Source organism: Hetaerina americana, unplaced genomic scaffold (assembly GCF_022747635.1).
Source record: "Hetaerina americana unplaced genomic scaffold, ioHetAmer1.1.p SCAF_39, whole genome shotgun sequence".
NCBI lineage: Eukaryota > Metazoa > Arthropoda > Insecta > Odonata > Calopterygidae > Hetaerina > Hetaerina americana.
The window spans coordinates 2,130,671-2,150,000 of record NW_027286974.1 but is presented as its reverse complement, the minus strand read 5'-3'; the positions used below and the strand labels follow the sequence as shown (position 1 = coordinate 2,150,000).

The 19,330-nt window shown below is 41.9% G+C and overlaps 1 protein-coding gene across 2 annotated transcripts in view; it reads right to left on the bottom strand.

Moving 5' to 3' along the window:
• The window catches only part of Grasp65 (Golgi reassembly-stacking protein 2), a 33,619-nt gene that overhangs the window by 2,619 nt on the left and 11,670 nt on the right, over positions 1-19,330 (bottom strand). The window contains exons 4-9 of one of the 2 annotated variants that reach the window (XR_011701676.1): positions 17,516-17,606; positions 15,415-15,541; positions 12,591-12,777; positions 9,011-9,245; positions 6,341-6,550; positions 3,502-3,762 (exon numbers count right to left, since the gene is read on the bottom strand). Coding sequence is in view for 1 of the 2 variants with exons in the window: in XM_071589591.1 (XP_071445692.1) it covers positions 3,560-3,762; positions 6,341-6,550; positions 9,011-9,245; positions 12,591-12,777; positions 15,415-15,541; positions 17,516-17,606 (1,053 nt within the window). In the remaining variant the exon portion in view is untranslated. Of the gene's footprint in view, positions 1-3,412; positions 3,763-6,340; positions 6,551-9,010; positions 9,246-12,590; positions 12,778-15,414; positions 15,542-17,515; positions 17,607-19,330 lie in introns of those variants that run through there. The other variant, XM_071589591.1, reaches the window with a different exon arrangement.

Here is a 19,330-nt window from a genome sequence, read left to right as displayed (position 1 = left end):
CCTTAGTAATATCTCCCAACAAACCCCTCTCTTCGCCCACCATACCAAGTACTTCCTCATTTGTTTTCTTCTCTGTCCATTTCACCTTCTCCATTCTTCTCTCCACACCCACATATCTACAATAGCCTCCAGTCTACGTCTATCCTCCTGCTTCAATGACCACGTTTCCATAGCCACACATAGCTACACTCAATATCAAACTATTTACCAGTCTTTTCTTAACATCCTTACTCAAAGTCCCTCTCATCAACTCCCTCCTCCTTGTGAAAGCCTCTTTGCCTAATTACGCAATTCTTCTCCTTACGTCCCTACTACTTTGACCGTGTTGGTCCAAAACACTACCGAGATACGTAAACTGTTCTACCAGCTCTAGTTTTTGCCCTCCTATTTTAATGTTTAGCTTAGCCTTTTTCTTTCTAGAAAATCGCACAACCTTTTTTTTATTAATATATTGATTCTCATCCCATACCTGTCGCCATTTTCAAAGTGGATCAAGCATTTTAAATATGGAAGAGACAAGATGCCACAGATGATGCAAGGCTGGGACGGCCTTCAACCAACACCCGTGTTCACGTTGGCAACATTTGAATGGATGCTGCCCCATGTCCTTCTTACTGATCTTCGAATAACTGTCCGAATGATAGCTGATGACCTGAATTTAGGCAAATCAACATTGCACCCAATACTATATTACTACAGAACACGATGGATGGATCCTTGGACACACCATACACCAATCAAAGCACCATTGAGCACATTCAGAGATCATTGTCATTGTTCGCCGTTGTTTCTAGCATTAATAAATTCAATCACCATTGATCCTTTGATCTCAATCCTCCTTATTCCTATAGATCTTTGCCCCTTTTTTGCAACTTTTTCCTATATTCCCAATGAAATGCAAAAAAATGTGATAATTGGGGACATTGTACAGGGTCGCACCCAAAAGTGGTTGGACTGATTTTCTCTGGTGCGAATGGAGCGGTGGAGGGGGGTCTGCCTGGCAGAGTAAGGTGGAGGGGGCTCTTAGCAACAGACCGACACCAACCTCAGTCGCCTGCGGGCTGTCGTTGAGTGAGGACACCGTTTTTAGTGAAGCAAGTTTTTTGTCCAAAAAACAAAATGAATCTGAATTTAGAGCAACGTTATTCCGTGAAGTTTTGTGCGAAACTCGGGAAGACGGCAACTGAGACCCTCGATATGATCAAGCAGGCTTATGGGGACACTGCCTTAAGCCGTTCCACAGTATTTGAGTGGCACAAGTTGTTTAAAGAGGGTAGGGAGCTCGTTGAAGACGACCATCGATACGGACGGCCGTCGACGGCAAGAACCGACACGGATGTGGACAGAGTGAGGACACTGCTGAACATAGACCGACGCTTAACCAGTGAAGAAATTGCAGACCAGTTGGGTGTGTCTGCATCCAACGTCCAACGCATTATTTCACAGGATTTGGCCATGCGCAAGGTGTGCGCCAAGGTGGTGCCGAAAATTCTGAGTGTCAACAAACAGGCAACGGCCAAATACGGCATTGCCACGTTGCCGCACCCGCCCTATTCTCCCGATCTGGCACCACCAGACTTCTTCTTCTTCCCCCTGAAGAAACGACAGCTCAAGGGACGACGTTTTGACTCGATAAAGGCCGTTCAAGAGGCTTCGACGAGGGTCATCAACGGCATCCCCAAAGAAAATTTCCAGCGGGCGTACGGGGAATGGGAGCAACGTTATACTAAGTGTGTAGCAGCTCAAGGAGCATACTTTGAAGATTATTAAGTCGATGTAAGTATATCGTCAATAAAATTGTTGTAAAAATATCAGTCCTACCACTTTTGGGTGCGACCCTGTAAGATGTGATTGTTTCATTCAATAATATAAAATTCGGGAAATAGATGCCAGTACTAGCGGACTCAAGGACAACTCCTTCCCACAGGCAATACTGGATAGCAACTTCAGGGTTATAGATAGCAAAAATCTCAATTGCCACCCACATTTCCGTCTTAGGAATAATGAGTCCTACTCAATTGCCCACCCAATTTCATTAACATCGTGTGTTTCGTTGTCAAATCCCAACTAATATACAAATCAATACACCACCGTCGAATCCACAATAATGAGTTTGTTACACGTCAGGCCGTACATCCACAAATATTGGACATTATTCAGCTGGATGTACACTCAAGGAGACACTTCCGACTTCAGAAATGATTGACAAGATCCACACGACAATATGCTCAGGTTGAAATTATTACATAAATTCAGATATGCATATGTTTCAGCACTGAAGTCTTGCAAATTATTTGCACTCCAAACATACTATATACATTGGTCGCTTGGATCATGAATACATATTAAATTCGGGGAATAGTTGCCAGAACTAGCAGACTCTAGGACTCCTTCTTCCCACGGACAATACGGGATAGCAACTGCTAATGGTTATAGATAGCAGAAAACCCACTTGCCACCCATATTAATGCAACAATTTCAGAGCGTAAAAATCATTCGCCTTGACTGGGAGTCCCAGTCAAGGCGAATGATTATTACACTCTGAAATTGTTGCATTGAAATGCACATTAGCGGATGACTCTGTTAAAAGTTACTGTTGCGGCATCTCCCGCAGTTTCTTTGGAATTTACCCATATTAATGTCTAGGGAATAATTAGTTCTACTCAATTGCTTTTAAACTTTTACTTAACTCATGTCCTTTGCTTTCAAAACCCTTCCTTCCTGTATGACTGCAATAAGATGCCATTTACGTGAATGTAGTGCTCTTTTAACAGTATTGATTGCTCTACTTTGTCTCTTTCTTAGTTTCCCCTTCCATCTTGTGCCTTTCTCTGTTAGGGGGGTGCCCTTCCGCTACCTGCAGCATTGGGTCACATCATCTGACCTGTGTCCTAAGGGAAGGAGAATGTTTTATGTTGCATGACCGTGTGGTAATGGAATTACACCTTCTTACTTTTCAAATTCTAATTTGCCACTTTTATTGGGTACATTTTTTACTGTATCCCAAGGTGCAATGGTTTGTCAGTTGATATTATACACACGTATTCGCATGCATTTAAGTTTGAAAGGATTTTTGTATGAATGTATACGCCGCTGTGGGTGTAGGTTTGCATGGATGCGTTGGTTTTGCATGTAGTTTTGCTCCTTTTATCAGGTGGTGCCCTGCAACATGCCTATTACAGCGGCTTGCGGGGTATTATGTACATGTAGATGTAAGGGATCAGAAAAACATTGTTTGCCGAAGGAGGGAAAGGTGTTTTGGGTCAAGGGTCGTCTGTTGCGTAACCACCCCCTGCCACACACCCTAGTGCTGGCTTGCACGGAGAAATGTAGTCTTAAACCACCATGAAACCCATAGAGAAGTCTTACAAGAATACAAAACAAATAAAAATTATGTTTAAAACCTGTTTTTTTTAATAAAAATTACAATTTTACAAATACACCCCCATTGTCCTCCAATCCAGCATTATCCCGAAGTTCTTTCGAGAAGGGCACTCGTACCTTGCGTTGCGCAGGGCCCACCACTCCTTGGTATCACTATGGCTTGACGACCATTCCTTTAGTATTCCATCGGCATGGAGACGATGGCTGACTGCGGTGGGGGCTGGGGGTTCATTGGGTACATTGACGGCTGCTGCGCAAACCCTATCGGCATCGCTGCGGCTGATACCGTGATGGGTGGCATGCCGGGTAGTGAGATTGGTGTCGTGACCACAGGCATTCCCGGAATGGATGGGTGATGCGATGATGGATGGGACGACTCTGAAATGAATGCAGAAACATACATTACAAAAGGTCGCTCTCCACAGCGACTTCATACGCAATTAACTCCTGCTCCAAACAAAGGTCAGGACAAATGACAGTTCCATTACCCACAACTATCCCAAGTTTCAACAATTTAAGGACATATCTCTATGTCTCTTTTAATGTTTCTGACACCCGACATCTAACAACCTAAGCCTAAGGTTTTTTAAATTACAGTTTCCGGAGCAATAACGTTTCAATTATTAAGCGGAAAATTGCACGGTTTCATCATTGCTATCATGGAACAATTTCAATACATCATCCCTGAATCCGCAATTCATATTCACTCCTGATGGTAATGACACAGCAGACTCTCCGAAAGTAATGCAATATTCTTAATATAATGCTAATATTTCATTTTAAAAGTTATTCATTCAAAAGATTTGTGCAAATTCTTAAAATTCTTCAAAGTACTGTCCACAGATTTACACAAACTCTTAAAATTCTTCAAAGTACTGTTTACAGAGTTGCACAAACTCTTAAAATTCTTCAAAGTACTCTCCACAGATTCGCACAAACTCTTAAAATTCTTCAAAGTACTGTCCACAGAGTCGCACAAACTCTTAAAATTCTTCAAAGTACTGTCCACAGATTCGCACAAACTCTTAAAATTCTTCAAAGTACTGTCCACAGATTCGCAAAAACTCTTAAAATTCTTCTAAGTACTGTCCACAGATTCGCAAAAACTCTTAAAATTCATCAAAGTACTGTCCACAGATTTACACACTCTTAAAATTCTTCAAAGTACTGTCCACAGAGTCGCAGAAACTCATAAAATTCATCAAAGTTCTGTCCACAGATTTACACAAACTCTTAAAATTCTTCAAAGTACTGTCCACAGATTCGCACAAACTCTTAAAATTCTTCAAAGTACTGTCCACAGATTCGCAAAAACTCTTAAAATTCTTCTAAGTACTGTCCACAGATTCGCAAAAACTCTTAAAATTCTTCTAAGTACTGTCCACAGATTCGCAAAAACTCTTAAAATTCTTCTAAGTACTGTCCACAGATTCGCAAAAACTCTTAAAATTCATCAAAGTACTGTCCACAGATTTACACACTCTTAAAATTCTTCAAAGTACTGTCCACAGAGTCGCAGAAACTCATAAAATTCATCAAAGTTCTGTCCACAGATTTACACAAACTCTTAAAATTCTTCAAAGTACTGTCCACAGATTCGCACAAACTCTTAAAATTCTTCAAAGTACTGTCCACAGATTCGCAAAAACTCTTAAAATTCTTCTAAGTACTGTCCACAGATTCGCAAAAACTCTTAAAATTCATCAAAGTACTGTCCACAGATTTACACACTCTTAAAATTCTTCAAAGTACTGTCCACAGAGTCGCAGAAACTCTTAAAATTCATCAAAGTTCTGTCCACAGATTTACACAAACTCTTAAAATTCTTCAAAGTACTGTCCACAGATTCGCACAAACTCTTAAAATTCTTCAAAGTACTGTCCACAGATTCGCAAAAACTCTTAAAATTCTTCTAAGTACTGTCCACAGATTCGCAAAAACTCTTAAAATTCATCAAAGTACTGTCCACAGATTTACACACTCTTAAAATTCTTCAAAGTACTGTCCACAGATTCGCAAAAACTCTTAAAATTCATCAAAGTACTGTCCACAGATTTACACACTCTTAAAATTCTTCAAAGTACTGTCCACAGATTCGCAAAAACTCTTAAAATTCTTCAAAGTACTGTCCTTGGGCCTCTATACATTTTTTCCTGCAACTCTGCCGTGATCGGTACTTGCCCTGGAAGGCGTCTTCGTGGAATCTCTCGCAAGTTCTTCGTCACGGCTGATGGGATCTCTTCTATGTGCGAAAAACGGGTTCCTTTCAGGGCAGACTTAATCCGAGGGAACCAAAAGAAGTCGGCTGGGGTGACGTCATGACTAAATAGATAGGGAGGATGGGGTGGGGCAGTGATGACCTTACCTGGTGTTGTTTGGAACCAGGAACTTGCAGACTCATATACCCCGTAAGGCACAGGCTTAGCTCAAAATTTCCACACCTCTGAATCTTCAATAACAATGCAGAACACAACAGTGTTTCATATGATTGGATCTCTTTTATGTGCAAAAACCGGGTTCCTTTCAGGGCTACGTTAATTGGATGGAACAAAAAGAAGTCTACGTGAGCGACTTCAAGACTATAGGAGCGGTGGGAATAAATTATTTAACAATAAAATAATGCATACTTTCGGAGCACAACCTGTGCAAACCATAGTGCCACGACAAAGTTTTATTATATACCTTTGAAACACACATTCTCCAACTATTTTTCTAAATAGTCACCATTCAAATTGAGGCATCAATCATTACGGTACATAAGCTTGTTTTATACCATACCCGGAGAAATCTGGCACCTTCTTTCGAATATAGAATACAATATAAAGGAATAACCAAGAGTTTACTTCGGTTCAAAGGACTTTTCAGATAACTCAACGGAACAGTGGCGTCAACAGAGGGCCAGGCACGAAAACGGCACACTGAGTGCCGCGAGGGATGGTTGTGTTAGGTGACGTACGAGAAGTAGAGGTGGCGAGGGTAGTTGCGACTCGGGCAAACGATGGCACGACACCACTGGCCGTGGCAATCGTCTCCACGCCGCTCCTCCTTGGCAGCGGGGGAGTCGGTGGCCTCTGGGAAGGCAACTCGAAGGCCGGAGGGGGATGGCCAGCCATCTGGGGGTGATGCGGCACCGAAAATACCAGGCCGGGCGCCGCAGATGCTCCCACTGAAACGAAACAACAGCAGGCAGTCAGAAAACAACATCATTATCTAATGTGAAACAGAATGACTGTCTCATGACAAGAAACATTTTGCATAATGAGTTACGAGGGCATATACAGGGTCGCACCCAAAAGTGGTAGGACTGATTTTCTCTAACAGAACGGTGGAGGGGGGTCTGCCTGGCAGGTTAAGGTGGAGGGGGCTCTTAGCAACAGACTGACACCAACCTCAGTCGCCTGCGGGCTGTCGTTGAGTGAGGACACCGTTTTTATTGAAGCAAGTTTTTTGTCCGAGTCAAAAAACAAAATGAATCTGAATTCAGAGCAACGTTATTCCGTGTGAAGTTTTGTGCGAAACTCGGGAAGACGGCGACTGAGACCCTCGATATGATCAAGCAGGCTTATGGGGACACTGCCTTAAGCCGTTCCACAGTATTTGACTGGCACGAGTTGCTTAAAGAGGGTAGGGAGCTCGTTGAAGACGACCATCGCTCCGGACGGCAAGAACCGACACGAATGTGGACAGACCGTGGAAAAGTGCAAATTGTCCTTATTTCATTATGATGAACTTCCACGACCTCAAGCCTGAATCTGTTGAACTTATTGTGTACATAGTTATCTTAATGTTTGGATTTTTTCAATTTTCATTACATAACCTGCATCGCCATTTTTTTGATCATGTAAACATTTCTGTGAATATAACACACACATTATTGATGAAAAAAAAGGTGTGAAAATATAAATATATTTGTATGTACTTACGTATATAGGTGTATATATATATATATATATATATATATATATATATATATATATATATATATACATATATATATACATATATATATACATATATATATATACATATATATATATATATATATATATATATATATATATATATATATATATATGTATATATATATACTTATATACATATATATATATATATATATATATATATATATATATATATATGTATATATATATATATATATATATATATATATATATATATATATATATATATATATATATATATATATATATATATATATATACACACACATATATACATATATATATATTTATATATATTGTATATATATAAATTTTTATATATATTTTCTATTATTTATATATACACACACACACACACACACACACACACACACACACACACACACACACACACACACACACACACACACACGAAGGCAATTCGAAAAGTAAGGTCTCCTATTTCTTTTTTCATGAAAAATCAAACTTATTCTCTCAACTTTGCGTACATCGTATTGAAAGGTTGAGTATTTAGTTGTTTTTCTACGTAGTCGCCTTAATGATCAATCACTTTTTGCATCTCCTTGTAATTAGCTTTTTAATATGGGCGTTGTATCCTTTCTCCAGCCATGTCGCGAAGCCCACTGACGACTGCTTCTCCGATATAATTAACTCTTCGCATCCATTTAGTGTGGAAGTGTACGGTGAGAAGTGTATTATGGACATCAAATGACGTGCATCGGAAGTGGTGCTTGGAGTTTATTGATGGCCTGGAAAACGTCCTACGATGAGCAGCGGTTGATTGGGCGGCCGTCGGGAGTTTGCCATTGGAATATCAACAACGGTGGCTCCAATTGACGAGATATTGCGATATAACTAGAGGGAATTGACCCTTCATTTAGATAAAGGAAGGCCTTAGAATGAATGAAGAGAGAGAGAGTGAGTGGCTACTTCTCCATTCTGCGGAATATTGTGTGTCGGAGTTCAATTAAGTTACAAACAAGGTGTCTCTCCTCACTTTAAGGATGGTGTTTGCATATCATGACAATGCACGTCCACATGTCTTCACATCTAACGATGACCACCCCCTTACTCAATGAATTCGGCTGCTGGGATATATCATCGACCACCCTCCTTACAGCCCGGAAGACGTTGCCCCCAGCGACTACCACTTGTTTCCCACTTTCAAAAAACACCTCGGAGGACAGAAATTCAAGTCAGACGAGGAAGTGCAAGAAGCAGTCATTGCAGTTGGCTTCGTGTGATGCGGCGGGAGAAAGGTATGACGCCAGTATTAAAAAGCTGCTTACAAGGATGCAAAGAGTGATTGAACGTCAAGGCGACTATGCAGAGAAAAATAGCTAAATGCTCAACCTTTCCATACGATGTACGCAGAGTTGAGGAGAATAAATTAGATTTTTAATGAAAATAAAAATAGGATACCTTACCATTTGAATTGTCTTCTTTTAGACACAAACACATATAAGTATACATGCATGTATAAGACATGCTTTGAGATTATATATAAAATATTAATTTCCCCACTTGCATAATTCGGATAGTTTACAGCCAGAACATATAAATTCGCACATACTTAAAACAAGTCAAATAGTAACTGTGCATTACCTACTTAATGTGCTTTAAGACTACCACATTACAAAATAAGGGCATGACTGTCAACTCACTGCTTGGCATCGAGGTCATCTGGTAGTGAGGCTGAGGAGGAAGCTGTTGGTGTTGGTACGACGTCGTGAAGTGACCTCTCTGCTGATTCGGATCCCCAACGCTCTCCCCTCCCCCAGCGGCTTGTGGTGCCGCCGTAGCCGAGTGGAATGGCACAGGCTGTGCCGTTGTGGTAGAGCCACCACTCATTGCTGGGTGCGGCACCGAGTCCATCCCTCCACTTGGTACAACTGGTGCCTGTGGAGAAGACGAGGGTTAATACGAGGGCTGACCGGAAAAGGAACTTAAGTTTGCGTTGTAGTTAGGTGAGCTGAAAGTTTGCTGTACATACACACAAGCACACAAGGGCAGTATGTCTGTTGCTGCAGTTTTTGGAAGGCCGCAAGCAACTTGTTTGCTTACAGTAGCCATTCAAAATGTACAATACAATCGCTGGTGACCTCCTCATCTGATCTTCCCAAGGGTCGCGGGTTCGATTCCCGCCAGGGTGGGGTTCTTTCTCCACCTAGGACTTTCTTTCACTTTCTTCAGTCATTTACTTACAGTACAAATGTACAGGGTTCGTCCGGAAAATAAGTATACTGAGCTCAGGGAAAAAAATTTATTGCATTTTTACATATCTTAAGCTAATATTCCTCAAAATAGGACCCTTGTGAGTCAATACACTTGTTCCAGCGGCGTTCCCATTCCTGGAACGCTCCCGCGAAGGCATCATCGGGAACCTCTTGAAGACACGTCGTCACGGCCTCTTTGACGGCGTCCAAAGTCCCGTATCGCGTTCCTTTCAAACTCCTCTTTATCTTCGGGAACAGAAAGAAGTCTCTAAAAAATGTGGATCATTTTTGCAGTGATCCGCAAATTGTGTCGCGATTTCCAAACGATTGAGTCTTTGATCATCACTGAGCACTTTCGGCACCAACTTTGCACAAATTTTTCGCATCTGTAATTGCTCCCTAATAATCTCGTGCACTGTTGTTTTTGGCACATTACACTGCTCTGCTATCATCCGAACACTAAGACGACGATCAGAGTTCGGTACATCGCGAACCTTTCGCACATTTTCGTCGGTGAGTGTCGTTGATGGGCGTCCAGGCCGTGGTTCGCCATCGACCTCTTCTCTGCCCTCTACGAACATCTTGTGCCACCGAAAGATCATGTTTCTGGACATGGCTGACTTCCCGTAAGCCTGGTTAATCATACCGACAGTTTCGGTAGACGATTTCCCAAGCTTTACCGCAAATTTGATGGAATAACGCTGCTCCAAAAACTTCGGCATCGCGTTCCGTGACGCGGGTCGAGCGTGGAGGTTCGCGTTAACAGAGCTCCTCACTACACCACAGCTCAGAGCCGACTGCCTTTTTCAGCGTCGCTTGCCAACATACCCCCCTCCAATCGCAGCCCGTCAGAGCGGTGCTGGGCGCGCCGCTCCAGGCGCGCCCAGCCCAGGAGTCAGTTCACTTATTTTCCGGACGAACCCTGTATGTGAAGGTGTACCCTTAATTTATAAATGTACAAGGTGTGATCAAAAAAGACCGGACTAATTTTATTCTGCTCAAACCATTCAACGGACCCAAACGAGACACTGTGCGCCGTCTATCAACACATCTGGTGACTAAAACAAGAGGTGTTGCGTTTGTTTATGTCGAGTCTATACACAGCAGCAGTGGTCAGTGTCTTAACCTGTTCATCGCCGCGTGAAACAGCACCATTGAAGGAGATAGAGGAACAGCGTTTGTGTGTGCGTGGAATTTTGTGTTTCAAACTTGGCGTAAAGTGCTACGCTGAGAGACGTTTGGAATTAATGATTAAGACTGCCTCTTTGTTAATGAAGCTAAGAGTCGAAGCCAGTGTTGTTTTGAGGGATAACAGTCGTTTTTAAATCGGGAAGAACCTCAGTACAGATGAAGATTAGCGAACGGGGCAGCTTTCCACTTTGATAAGACCCCAACCATGTCAAATGGGCAAACGATTTGGTGCGGGAAAATTGCAGCTTAACTGTTAATAATAATAATAATAATAAACAATTTTTAATGCTCTGGGAGCAAAGTCCCTTGGAGCAGATTACATGTTGCATGAGGTTACAAATGGAGTGAAACAGGTTTACATAATGCATAGAATAAGGTAATTAAACCAGTCACAAAACATAATTTAACATCAGTTGAATCAGTATATAGTACAATACATATGTACATACATGTAACAATAGTTATAATTACCATAGCATAAATATTTAGCTTGATAGAACAGTAATGAGGTCATTTTGGTAGTGTGGTAGACAGAGAGATATTGAAACATGTTCCTGTTGAATTGGGATGTGTTCCTGGATAATTTTACTTTATTATAGGCAAACACTTCCATAGTTTGACAGGATGAAATACTGAATGACTTTGCATATATAGCCGTGCGGTAATTGGGAAGATGGAATGTATTTGTAATGCGGTTTGATCTCTTTGTTGTAAGTGAATTGAATATAAAATTTTCATATAAATAAGAAGGGGGGTTTTGATAATTCAGAACTTTAAATAATTGTGAGGCCTTTTGAAGTATCCTCCTCTGTTCGAGTTTTAGCCAATTCAACATTTTAGAGTAGTGAGTTACACGTCCATTATAACGTACGTTAAGGATGAATCGTAGACAAGAATTTTGGAGCCTTTTTCATTTTGTACTTAGCCCAATCTTCACATCAGCGTAGACAACTTAGTTATAGTCGAGATGTGGTAATACTAACGTTTGAACACTAACTGTTAGGGAGATAGCTGAGGAAGTCAACATTTGTTCTGGATCCTGTCAGACAATTTTGACAGACATTATGGCAGTGACACACATCCTATCAAAATTCGTCCCACGGGTGCTGACTGATGAACAGAGACAAAAATGTGTGGACATTTGTCAGGAACTCCTAGATGGAGCCAATGCTGACCCAGAGTATCTTGAAAACCATGGTAACCAGTGACGAAACCTGGGTTTACCGTAAAGATGTTGAGACAAAAGCCCAGTCTCCTCAGTGGAAAGGTCCCCATTCTCCGCGACCAAAGAAAGCTCGCATGTCCCAGTCCAATGTGAAGGTCATACTGGTTTGTTTCTTCGATTGGCAAGGGGCGATTCATTACGAATACGTCCCTCAAGGCCAAACCATCAACAGAGGTTTCTACTTAAGGGTTATGAAGAGGCTAAGGGTCGCAGTTAGCCAAAAGAAGCCGGACATGTGGGGAAACAATGCATGGCGTTTCCACCACGATAACATGCCCGCTCACACACAGCGCTGAAATATCTTAAGGGTTTTTCACATGACAAACACACCCTTGACAAGGTACATGATGATATGTTTCCACCATAGTCAGACAAAGTGGTAGACAATTTTAAGTTTCAATTTTATTCAATTAAATTAATTTTCTCACTGCTAAACTATACGGAACACATTAGAGCTAAAATGAGACATAGAATTTGTAATACTGCACAACTTACTGGTTGGACCAAAAATAGCTTTCGGCACAAATCGTACCGCAACATCAATACATTAGACTCTGAATTCCGTTAGGATATCCGCAAATCTATGCCGACAAACTACTGTTTCCCACTTACCGTCGGGCTGGTGGCTGTTGTGGCTGGCACGGGGTTGGACTGAGGAGGTGGTGGTGCCGTGGCCGGCATCGGTTCCTTGGATGCCGGTGGAGAAACAGCTGCCTTGACCACCCTCAGTTTGCGTGCCTCGTGACTGTTCCGGATTGGTATCCGGTGGAGATAGCCGTAGCCAATGCCGCAACCGACGCTGTTTGTCAAGAGATAAAGCGGGAGAAAATGTTAAAAAACCTTTGAGAGAACGTCAGTGACATCAATCATCCAGTTTAAGTAAAACTTGCGAAAATTAATGAAAAGTCTGCACAAAAAAAGATCACACTGGTCTTTCTACGTGCCAACTACTTGACATATCAGTCCGAGTGGTGTCACCTTCTAGGGACATCTGTGAGCATTAACCCTCTTAGTATGGCGGGCCAATATATCAGCTTTCGTATCCCTGGCGAAAAGTGCGGCGGGCCGAAATATCTTCTCTTGCGTAGGCTATTGTTTAAATCGTTGTAACTTATGGTTTTTTCTCTAATAATTTATGGTTTTTGTGCTCTCGATAGGGTGAATTCCATACAATTATATAACACATTTTTTAATTATTTAATTAGCAATTTTAAATGCTTTTCAAAAAGTATAATTCTTACTATAATTTTTCGTTCAGTTCTATAAATGTTGGGAAGCTCAGCCTCATTGCCTGCTCGTTTTTTTTCCGAGTGGTCTTTCCACTATGAAAAGCCACTGAAAGGCTACTCATTAATCTGTGTTCATCTGTAATCTCTTGAATGTGTTGTGGTGTCGTGGTGTTGATATATATAACTGCTTATTCAGACTTTGTTGAGACGATGGAAATGAGAGCACTGCTTTGTAATCATTTTGGTTTCTCTTGCCGTCCATCCTATCTAATCAATTGCGCCCTGTGTATTGGATTACATTGTCAGCAGTTCTCTGTGAGTTAGAATTTCTTTTTTTTCTGCCTTTTGATTGTAAGCACATTGCCGCAGTCTCAAGGAAAGGGGAAAAGTCCCAATTTGACTCAGTGAGATCAGCCCTTTTCAACAAAATCGAACTATGCAGAGGACACACCATGCACCAATCAATGCACCATTCAGCACATTCAGAGATCATTGTCATTGTTCGCCGTTGTTTCTAGCATTAATAAATTCAACCACCATTGATCCTTTGATCTCAATCCTCCTTATTCCTATAGATCTTTGCCCCTTTTTTGCAACTTTTTCCTATATTCCCAATGAAATACAATAAAATGTGATAATTGGGGACATTGTACAGGGTCGCACCCAAAAGTGGTAGGACTGAATTTCTCTGGTGCGAACGGAGCGGTGGAGGGGGGTCTGCCTGGCAGGGTAAGGTGGAGGGGGCTGTTAGCAACAGACCGACACCAACCTCAGTCGCCTGCAGGCTGTCGTTGAGTGAGGACACCGTTTTTAGTGAAGCAAGTTTTTTGCTCGCGTCGAAAAACAAAATGAATCTGAATTTAGGGCAACGTTATTCCGTGAAGTTTTGTGCGAAACTCGGGAAGACGGCAACTGAGACCCTCGATATGATCAAGCAGGCTTATGGGGACACTGCCTTAAGCCGTTCCACAGTATTTGAGTGGCACAAGTTGTTTAAAGAGGGTAGGGAGCTCGTTGAAGACGACCATCGCTCCGGACGGCAAGAACCGACACGAATGTGGACAGAGTGAGGACACTGCTGAACACAGACCGACGCTTAACCAGTGAAGAAATTGCAGACCAGTTGGGTCTGTCTGCATCCAACGTCCAACGCATTATTTCACAGGATTTCGCCATGCGCAAGGTGTGCGCCAAGATGGTGCCGAAAATTCTGCCATGGCACGCTCGTCGTCAGACAGCTCCTGGCCAAATACGGCGTTGCCACGTTGCCGCACCCACCCTATTCTCCCGATCTGGCACCACCGGACTTCTTCTTCTTCCCCCTGATGGAAAGACAGCTCAAGGGACGACATTTTGACTCGATAAAGGCCGTTCAAGATGCTTCGATGAGGGTCATCAACGGCATCCCGAAAGAAAATTTCCAGCGGGCGTACGGGGAATGGGAGCAACGTTATACTAAGTGTGTAACAGCTCAAGGAGCATACTTTGAAGATTATTAAGTCGATGTAAGTATATCGTCAATGAAATTCTTGTAAAAAAATCAGTCTTACCACTTTTGGGTGCGACCCTGTACATAGCCCCATGCCCACTATAGTGGCGATAGTTGCCTCTGAGACCCAATGAGGAGCCGTCTGTACTCTGACGGATCGTCAAGCTGTGCGTATGGTGCGCCAGTTATGTTAGTTAGTCTGTTGTTGTCCTTGTTTTATACTGTTGGTTGTCGAAAATAGAAACTGACGAACTCACTCAGCAACGAATCAACATATAAAGTTATTACGGCGAAGTGCAGTGGTAAAAGTAATGGAGATATTACTGAAATGTTGACCATTGTTCACGGTGATAATGCACTGACAAGAAAACATTCGTTCTCAAGCAATTCAAAAACGCATTAGCAACCAAAGTTTTGCAAACACGCACTAACCTTGCATGAAATACCGAAAGCTTTTGGATGAAGCAATGCCTTAAAGAGGAATTAATTAATTGGTCCGTGAACATTTTTTTCTGAACAATGGAGTACTGTAACCTGTCTTTTGTCTTAACAAATGGATAGGTCGTGGAAATTTAGGAAACCTATTGAACCTATTTTGAATTTTGAAGTAGGGATAGCGGAAATCGCAATAGTGAAAGAATCCCGTTACACACAATAGCAATTCAAAAACGCATTACCAACCAAAGTTTTGCAAACACATCGCAAATGGCGCACTAACCTTCCTTCTCCTCCCCAACCGGAGTTTGGCGTGATGGTCACCTCCCGGCACGCATCCTCTTGCGTATTGTACACGTAGAGCTTCAGGGCACGTCCTTCATGGGCCTCTATCAAGGAGAAGAGGTCCTCTGAAAGGAAAACAACGCAGGATTGAAACGAGAGGGGCGGTTGCGCTTCAGACTTAACAAACACAGCCTCAGACAAACAACTTCAATGCGTATTCGCATCAAACAAACAAGAAGGCATTGGAAACAAATTAAAATGATGGAGAATCGAGAAACACAAAGGGTTTTTCAAAATAAATGATTCTGGGGTTTATATCCTTGCGGTGGTAATTACATTTAACTTGAAGTATATTAAATAGAGTAGTTAGTATTCACGGGTTAGGCGATTGAAATCTGAGGTCATTTGCACCATATGGGATGGATGGGGAAAGGAAGAAGGGTGGAGGGAAACCTGGTATTGGCAATAGCCTACTCTTAATACGAAATGCAACAAGGGGTCAATCAGTTTAACGTCCCATCCGACGGACGGCGTACTCACTCAAAGTGCCCTCCACAAAGCACACCTCTAATAGGGATTGAGATACACTCACTGAAAAATATTCGACATAGCCGGGATTTGAACCCAAGCCCTCGGGGTGAGAAGCCAGTACGATAGCCCCTGTACCATCTCGATCCCCTTCCTATTGAATATAATATATTAATGTTTAATATATTATTATTAAAAAACCGTAAACACAGTAATCAACCCGAAGGTCGGTGTCGTTTTGGTATGGGTGATGGTATAGATCACCCAGTACCAAGCCCTATACGGCATGTGAAATTCACGCATCAGGGTATTAAGGGGGGCCAGTTCCTTTCCCTGTGCCAGTTACAGTTCCCCAGGAAGACCTGGTACCCGAAAATTCACTTTAGCTTGGGTGGAGCTGCAGGTGCCTGGAGTGCCATGCCCGGGAATCGAACCTGGGACCCTCCAGTCAGTAGTCCAACGCTCTACCCACTGGACTACCGCGACCCACAAATAGTATACATATTAAAAAGTAATTTTTAAATTTAATGTTCAGTCAGAGAAGGAAAAAAGTCTTTCGGAAGGTTCCACCATCAAAAATCAATTGGTTATACAAGGGTAGGCCTTGTATAACCTAACATCAGAAGCCTAGTCTGGGCATGTGGAAGTAACATTCTCAAAATACTACACTGGATGAATAATGTAACGACCTCAAACCTGACGGGGGAATATTACTTCCAAATGCCTTCGGCCAGGAGTTCTTCTGAAGGTCATTTTCTTTGTGGTCTACAAGCATTAAGTGCATTAGTTTTCAGCTTACTCTAGTAAAATTGTCAAGTACAGGGTCCCCCATCTTCGGGACTCGCCCACTGAATCACTTCTTCCCTCGCTCTCGATTTGTAATCTCTCCACTCTACGTGTAAAATCCGATTTAAAACTCATGCATAACACCCTTAACTCCATTAACGACTGTCCTGAACTAATTTCCCTTATCAATTTCAGAGTTCCCCCCCGAGTTACCCGCGATCACTCTTTATTCCACCAACCCGTTCCCAGATTGTCCCTCACCAAACGGTCCCTTTTCTTCCGTCTCCCCGCTTACCGGAATTCCCTTCCCGAAAGCATTGACCCCCTCTCACTCCCAGCCAACACTTTTATAAACCTTTCTCCGACACATTCTTCTCGAAAGAACTAGCACAATCTCTCCTTTCACTCCCACATCCCGGTTTTGTTCCTTTCTTTCACTCTTTTTGTTATTTCTATGAAAATTTATCTCTAATTACTGCTAATTATAGTCTTGTTGATGTTTGTATGTTTGTGTCCTTATATGTTGCTGCTATACGCATCACTATAAATTGGCAATCCTTTTGTATGTGCACAATTTTTACTACATAAATAAATAAAAATAATAAATGGAGAGTATTATTCTAAACGGTCACGGCATCGGTTGAGCTTATAAATCAAGGAATAAACTCCTCAAATTCCAAAGTAAGATAAAGTGAATGATTTTTACACCCGGAAAAATTTTGCAATTAACTCCTCGTTGAGCAAAGGAAAACTTAAAACTAGTGGCAAAATTAAAATGCCCTTACCGCTCTCGTGAAGGACTGAGTCTGCTCCAATGATGTAGTCCTCAAAGGCCTTGAGGCCAGCCTCCTCAGCCGGCGATGAAGGGTTAACCTCCTGCAATGAAAGCAAGAGATGAGTCTACAGAGAAGGTCACACAAGGCCACACACCGCATCCAACCTCAAATACGAGCCAATATTTGCTAACAATGAAATAATCTGACATTTCAAACCCCCTGCAATTCACCGCTAGGGAGTGTGGTGCAACGTGAATACATACCTGGACAATTTTCACCTGAATATAACCCTACCGTGGTTGGACAATGTTTTTATAATCCTCATCTCTCTTCTTAGAACTGTTTACATATCTCTGGAAGTGTTTTGGACCAAGAAAAAGGCTAAGCTAAACATTACAAATAAGAGGGCAAAAACTAGAGCAGGTAGAACAGTTTACGTATCTCGGAAGTGTTTTGGACCAACACGGTATCAAAGTAGTAGGGATGTAAGGAGAAGAATTGCACAATGAGGCAAAGAGGCTTTCATACAAGGAGGGGGGAGTTAAGATGAGAGGGACGTTTAGCAAGGATATTAAGAAAAGACTCGTTAGAAAACTTTGATATGGAGCGTATCTATGTGTGGTTATGGAATCAATATTAATACAAGAAAGGTTAAGCGATTTTCCAGAAAGAATAAGGCTAGGCTGAACATTACAAATAAGAGGGCAAAAACTAGAGCAGGTAGAACAGTTTACGTATCTCGAAAGTGTTTTGGACCAACATGGTATCAAAGTAGTAGGGACGTAAGGAGAAGAATTGCGCTATTAGGCAAAGAGGCTTTCACAGACAAGGAGGAGGGAGTTGATGAGAGGGACGTTTAGTAAGGATATTAAGAAAATACCGTAAAAACTCTGATATGGAGCGTAGCTATGTACGGTGCGGAAACGTGGTCATTGAAGCAGGAGGATAGACGTAGACTGGAGGCTTTTTTTGAAATGTGGGTGTTGAGAAAAATGGAGAAGGTGAAATGGACAGAGAAGAAAACAAATGAGGAAGTACTTGGTATGGTGGGCGAAGAGAGGGGTTTGTTGGGAGATATTACTAAGGAGGCAGGAAAAATGGATGAAGGGGGTACTGACCGGCAGTGGGGTGTTGAAGACTGTAATAGAGGGGAGTATGTTAGACAAACGAGGAAAGGGAAGGAACAGGATGGGGATGTCTTGGGATAGAGAATAGAAAGGAGGAAGAAAGTACTCAGAGATGAAGAGGGACCTGATGTAGAGTAGGATGATGGATTTTGTATTTTGTTTTGTTAAGAGTCACAAAATATTTATTTGGTAGTTGTGTTCATCCAAAAACCTACCTTAACTGGTAGATTACCTTTTAATAATTCAACCTAACGTGAGTGATTCCCAACCTATTTCCTTGCACAATGTTTTTCTGATCCCTTTATTGTTAAGTGGGAAAAATTGCTTCTTAAATCTATCAGTTCTGCACTTTATCTCTCCAATTTTATTGACATGATCTCGTCGACGGTAGTACGATGGGGGTAATAGTACATTTTCAACACCACTGCTGAAGAGACGTCCTTCGAATTCATATGCAAGAGATTTAATACTTAGTTTAACCTTCGATCCATTGAGCGATTCCCAACCACGTTCCTCGGAAAATGCTATTCGGATCCCTCGAAATGGTTGTGGAAAAAATGAGAATGGAAAATGGGGCATGGCGCTCTATGGTTCAGAGACTTGGAACATTGGAAAAGTGCACCAGAAATGAATAGAAGCCTTTGACATACAGGGTTCGTCCGGAAAATAAGTGTACTGAGCTCAGGAAAAAAAATTT